Below are 5,059 nucleotides of genomic sequence, written 5' to 3'. Positions count from 1 at the left end.
AGTAATTTTATTATAAAATTATCTTCTACGCAAACGAAGGAGGCATGTGCTCCTAAAATATATGTAAGAATAATCTACAGTATTAATTTGATGATATTTATACGTATTGAGTTACAATTTAAATTATTCAATGATAGTTTCAGACGATATACACTATATGAATTTTCAATTTTATATTCCATAATTTTTTACTTATTGCAATTACTTAGCCATTTGTAAAATTATATACCGGTACATACATTATTAATATTGGTACATATTAGTATACAGTATGATATTAGCATAATATACGGTTATATATTAAGCCTTCAAGTTGATCTGCCAACAGTTTAATAAGTTATAGCTTAATGATAATGCCAGTATTTTTGTAGTTGTACTTTCCCTGTGCTGCATTCCATTACGATGAAATGTAAAAGACTCAATCGAAAACCTTACTTCCGACAATGAGGGCGATTCGTGGAATTCCGCATTGCTGTCTACTACACAACTTTTAGGGAAAGATTATCAAAAAAAATTGTATTTACCTTTTCATTAACTTTCGAATAGTTGTAAAACATAGGCCTATGTACATTAAACTTTTACAAGAATAACGAATGGAGTGTTGATACAGAAATTAACACATGTTGAACTAGGGTCATTTGGGTGTAAGCCAAACATATTCAGGTATATCCCCATATTCAGATAAAATTATTAACCATTATGTGTAGGTAACACGAAAGCTTGTCTTTTACTTTGATTTTAAAAGACATACCCATTGAGAATGAAGTAATAATAATCTGAGGCAGTAGGCTGAACCGCCGGCGTAGCTTTACAGCTGTCGATTCTGAGGTGTAGGCTTGAATTTGCGGCCTTTGCCGAGAAGTAGAGTCGCTCACGGAGCACTACATGTGCTGGGTAGTCCAGCATCGTGTATGGCACTAAGAAATTTTCATCATGACATAGAGCCAGCCCAAAGTTTAAGGAAGCCGTCCGACGAATGTTAAAGATGATGGGAGATGTATCAGGGTCGAATACTGCATGAATAATGCCGTCTGAATAAACATCACAGACGATATTTATTTGAATTTCCCGCTCACGTGTGATACTTGTGCTGGTGATAGGAAGCGGCTCGGAGAAAACTGTATTTCGATATTTGATGCCATTAGATTTTACCTATATGAAAGAATATTAGATCTGTCAATCTTCTCATTATTACTGGAAACAATTTCAAACGCAAATATACTTTTATTTGGATAAAATTAAAGTAATAAAATATACAGTAAGAAATGCAAATTGAAACAAATATATTGCATGGAAGGAGGCTACAATATGTTCTGCAAGAAGAACCCACAGAACTTATGGCGTGGTACCATTTACTTAATTTAATCTAAACTAATAGAATCACAGAAATGACATACCAATAAATTTATATTTAAATTAAACTTATCAGAACCAATAAAATTATAATAATTGTAGTCCAGTTTTATATACGTACAAGACCAAGACTCAAGATCAAACACATTATTTTTAAGGCTCAAATAGCAATGGAAGGAAGAGAGGGTAAAAGACTTCTAAGGTGGTATTTAAAACTATTGAATGTGAATTTGTTTTTAGTAACCATAGAATTATCATCTTGTTCATCAGCAAAGGTTTTGTCGCGTCATCTTGCATTTGCAAAAAACAAACTGGATTGGTTTGTACCTTTTTATATACTTTACATAACAAATAAATAAAACCTGCGGAATATAGGCACTTCTATAATAGTTATATTCCTGTTCCTGTCATTAAAAAGTTGTTAATTATTATAGCAACTATCAAGTCAAATCTCTTAATCTATCATCTTAACGCCCTGAATTAATAGCAACTGATATTAAAGTTAGTTAAGAGTTTAAGCACTGTGGAAACACAGAACCACTGAGATTTGTCTACTTTATACCCTACTTTCAGAATACTACCATTTAAACAATGTCCATGTCAAAGCAGAGGGAGAGAGAGATTGCCTGTCGGTGTTCATTAATGACGCTAAACTCCAAATGTTGTCAATTTCTAATATTTATTGACTACAACGAAAAATATTTTTTTTAATGAGCTGAAATGGCTGGAATAGGCTTATCTTACGACGGTAGGCGATGGGACAGTTTTATGCGATCGTTCTGCTCTTCAATATAAATTTAAAAGTGGCTTTTGCTGTATTTTTGTGTATTTTCTACTTTTTAGGGAGTCACTGTACGCCATACCTTTGTGATTGTTCCACACAAGTTATAACTCGATTCCATTAGTATTACACTTTCGTTGGAATAGGAACCTCTGCAATCCGGATCATTAAAATGTAAATGACTAGGCAGTACATTCCCTACAATGGACCTAGGAACGTAAACCCGAAGTCCGAAGCTAGTGCACTCAGCTACCGGTGCCGTAATCGGAGCAGGGGTTGCAATGGTGGTCGTAGGTAATAAGGTTGTGGTTGGTGCCAGAGTTGTTGGAGCCTCGTCTAATTTATGATAAAATATTCAATATCAATAAATGCAAGCCTATTTATACTGCAGGACATGGGCCAGTAGAAAGTTCATCATGATTATCAGTGTATGTCTATTACAAAATTCGGGATCTCTAAAACTAATTTTAATAGGTGAGTTTACAAAAATATCTAACCCCCTTCTTTAACCCAACTTTTGTTCTAATAAGATCGTTGATGAATATTGTAGGTATCTATAAATGATTTTTGGAGAAGCGAAGCTTTGTTATAAATAGGATAAAAGCATAATTAACCAATCAACCAACAGGTTGAAGGAAACTGGTGCAAACAGTGTGACAAATTTATTGGGTATGACACGCCTAAGTCATTCTTTTTTATCAAGTAATAAGCTATAAACATTATAATGATTTTTGGGAATAGAAATTGTACCTGTGGCGAAGAACCATCGGCCACCGTCATTAGGCCTTACAACTGAACATGGATCGTTGTAACGACCCAGAACTACCCCAGAGTCAACCTCTATGGCATAAGTACGCTCACTTTGTAGGTTTAAACCAGTGATATTTATTGTTAGCATCGTGTTGTTGTGCTCGGGAAATTGCACACGGTTGGATCGTGACGTATCGTATCGAGATATAACCCGCTCTTCACCGTTGGCAAGAAATTTTATAATTCGCACATAACTGGATAATTCAGGTTTTCGAATCTAAATTTCAAAGAAAGAGAACATCGATGTGTATGGATTAAATGACAGATTAAGTAAATGAGGAAACTTATATTAATTAATGGAACAGGATACAGGTACAGTTGCAGTTTACCGTACATAAATATCATATTTTATATAATAATATAATAACAAAACCAATGGTATACCTCGCTGTCAAAAACCAAGATCAACTCGTCAGTAGCGGCACTGATTGGGGTTCGAGGGTTGGGTACGGACTGCTGTGGCAACAATGAGGGCGGACTTCGAATTATTTCGTCTATAAATATTTTAAAATATAAACAATATTATAACATGTTAAAATATTGGGCTATGCCTACTACATAATGCGATACCGGTACCGTTTCATCCTAACTTATATGTATTCACGGAATTGGATTTATTCGGTGTGAGGAACGCGAAAAATTATTTCCAGTGGGGGTCTTTTTTTGTGGTGATTGAGCAGTACACCGAAAGACAATTCCTTACTTTTTTAAGCGCCTATAGACCATTTTCCACATGAGACTAACTGCTTAATTCTTCCGGATGAGGGTGCGTATTTACATTATTTATTTATATATTATTATATATCATTAATTCAACATATACAGAAAACATTCGACGCATCCTTGTTCATTGAAAAAGACAAAACAATGAAGTACAAAAAGACAGGTTAGTGGCAGTACTTGTTACTTCAGTCCTTTGGCTGAAACCCAAAGAGGGTAGACAATGGAATTTAAACGGGAAAGGTTGACAATGGATATCCACGGTGGCTACCACCAACGTATTTAGCTGACTGAAATATGCTGGCTTGAGTATTCTTAAGTGAAGAGTAATCTTACTACGCCCTCAGACCAATTCATTCAAGCTTGCTTACCAGTAACAACCAGTGTAACGCATTGCTGATCAGTTGATACTCTGAAAGAGATAATATTCAATACAAAGCGTAAATTTTTAGTTTAGGATTAGAGCGGCCTCACTAACGGTAATCATCACGGAAATACAGTGTAAATGTAAACATTAGCCTATGTGTTTTATTATGCACATGAACCAACAAAATACAATCAGCTGCTTTTTCTACATCTAGATGTGTATAAGAGACAGTATATATACACATACACACATATACATACATATATAATTATATATATATGCATATATATACATATATACACATACGCATATATATATATATATACATATATACATTAGCCTATGTGTTTTATTATGCACATGAGCCAATAAAATATAATCAGCTGTTTTTTCTTTACAAAAGTAGTAGATTATATATTATATATATATGATTATATAATATGCATATACATACATATATATGCATATATACATATACGTATATATGCATATATATACATATATATACATATATACGCATATATACGCATATATATACACACATGTATATGTATATATAAATATATTATATATATATATATATATATACATATATAATAGTAATTGTTATTGTCGTGATGAAATAGACAATAACTGGATTTGCGTCAGGAGAAACATGTATTGGTGTAATTTTGCCCTACCTGACGTGAAATGTACTGAATACTCAGTACGTTTAAAAACAATTGAGAAAAAAAATTGTCTATTTCTTCACGACAATAACAGTTACTATCAACACTGCAGTACCCGCTGCTTACTTAAACTCGAATTCAACCCTGGCCATCAGGCGCAAGCTCGGTGGTCTAGAGGCATCATGCCTGGCTAGTGATCGTGAGATCGTGGGTTTGAGTCCCACCCGAGAACAACTTTCGATTTTTTTCGCAATTGTTTTTAAACATACTGAGTATTGAGTACATTTCACGTCAGGTAGGGCAAAATTACACACACACACACACACACACACACACACACACACACACACACATATATAT

At 34.0% G+C, this 5,059-nt stretch overlaps 1 protein-coding gene across 1 annotated transcript in view; it reads right to left on the bottom strand.

The window, feature by feature from the left end:
- Nucleotides 1-252: 252 nt before the first annotated feature.
- Nucleotides 253-5,059, bottom strand: part of LOC117106791 — a 7,884-nt gene continuing 3,077 nt past the window's right edge. Inside the window, exons 4-9 of the mRNA XM_033248233.1 lie at nucleotides 4,036-4,076; nucleotides 3,329-3,438; nucleotides 2,885-3,161; nucleotides 2,217-2,470; nucleotides 752-1,152; nucleotides 253-487 (exon numbers count right to left, since the gene is read on the bottom strand). Coding sequence (XP_033104124.1) covers nucleotides 301-487; nucleotides 752-1,152; nucleotides 2,217-2,470; nucleotides 2,885-3,161; nucleotides 3,329-3,438; nucleotides 4,036-4,076 — 1,270 coding nt within the window. The 3' untranslated portion in view covers nucleotides 253-300. The remainder of the gene's footprint in view (nucleotides 488-751; nucleotides 1,153-2,216; nucleotides 2,471-2,884; nucleotides 3,162-3,328; nucleotides 3,439-4,035; nucleotides 4,077-5,059) is intronic.

The sequence above is a fragment of the Anneissia japonica genome, unplaced genomic scaffold, assembly GCF_011630105.1.
Source record: "Anneissia japonica isolate Jap-2015-1 unplaced genomic scaffold, ASM1163010v1 scaffold2471_len1564793_cov202, whole genome shotgun sequence".
NCBI classification, from domain to species: Eukaryota; Metazoa; Echinodermata; class Crinoidea; order Comatulida; family Comatulidae; genus Anneissia; species Anneissia japonica.
The sequence above is the reverse complement of the archived record's forward strand: the minus strand, read 5'-3'. Positions and strand labels throughout refer to the sequence as shown.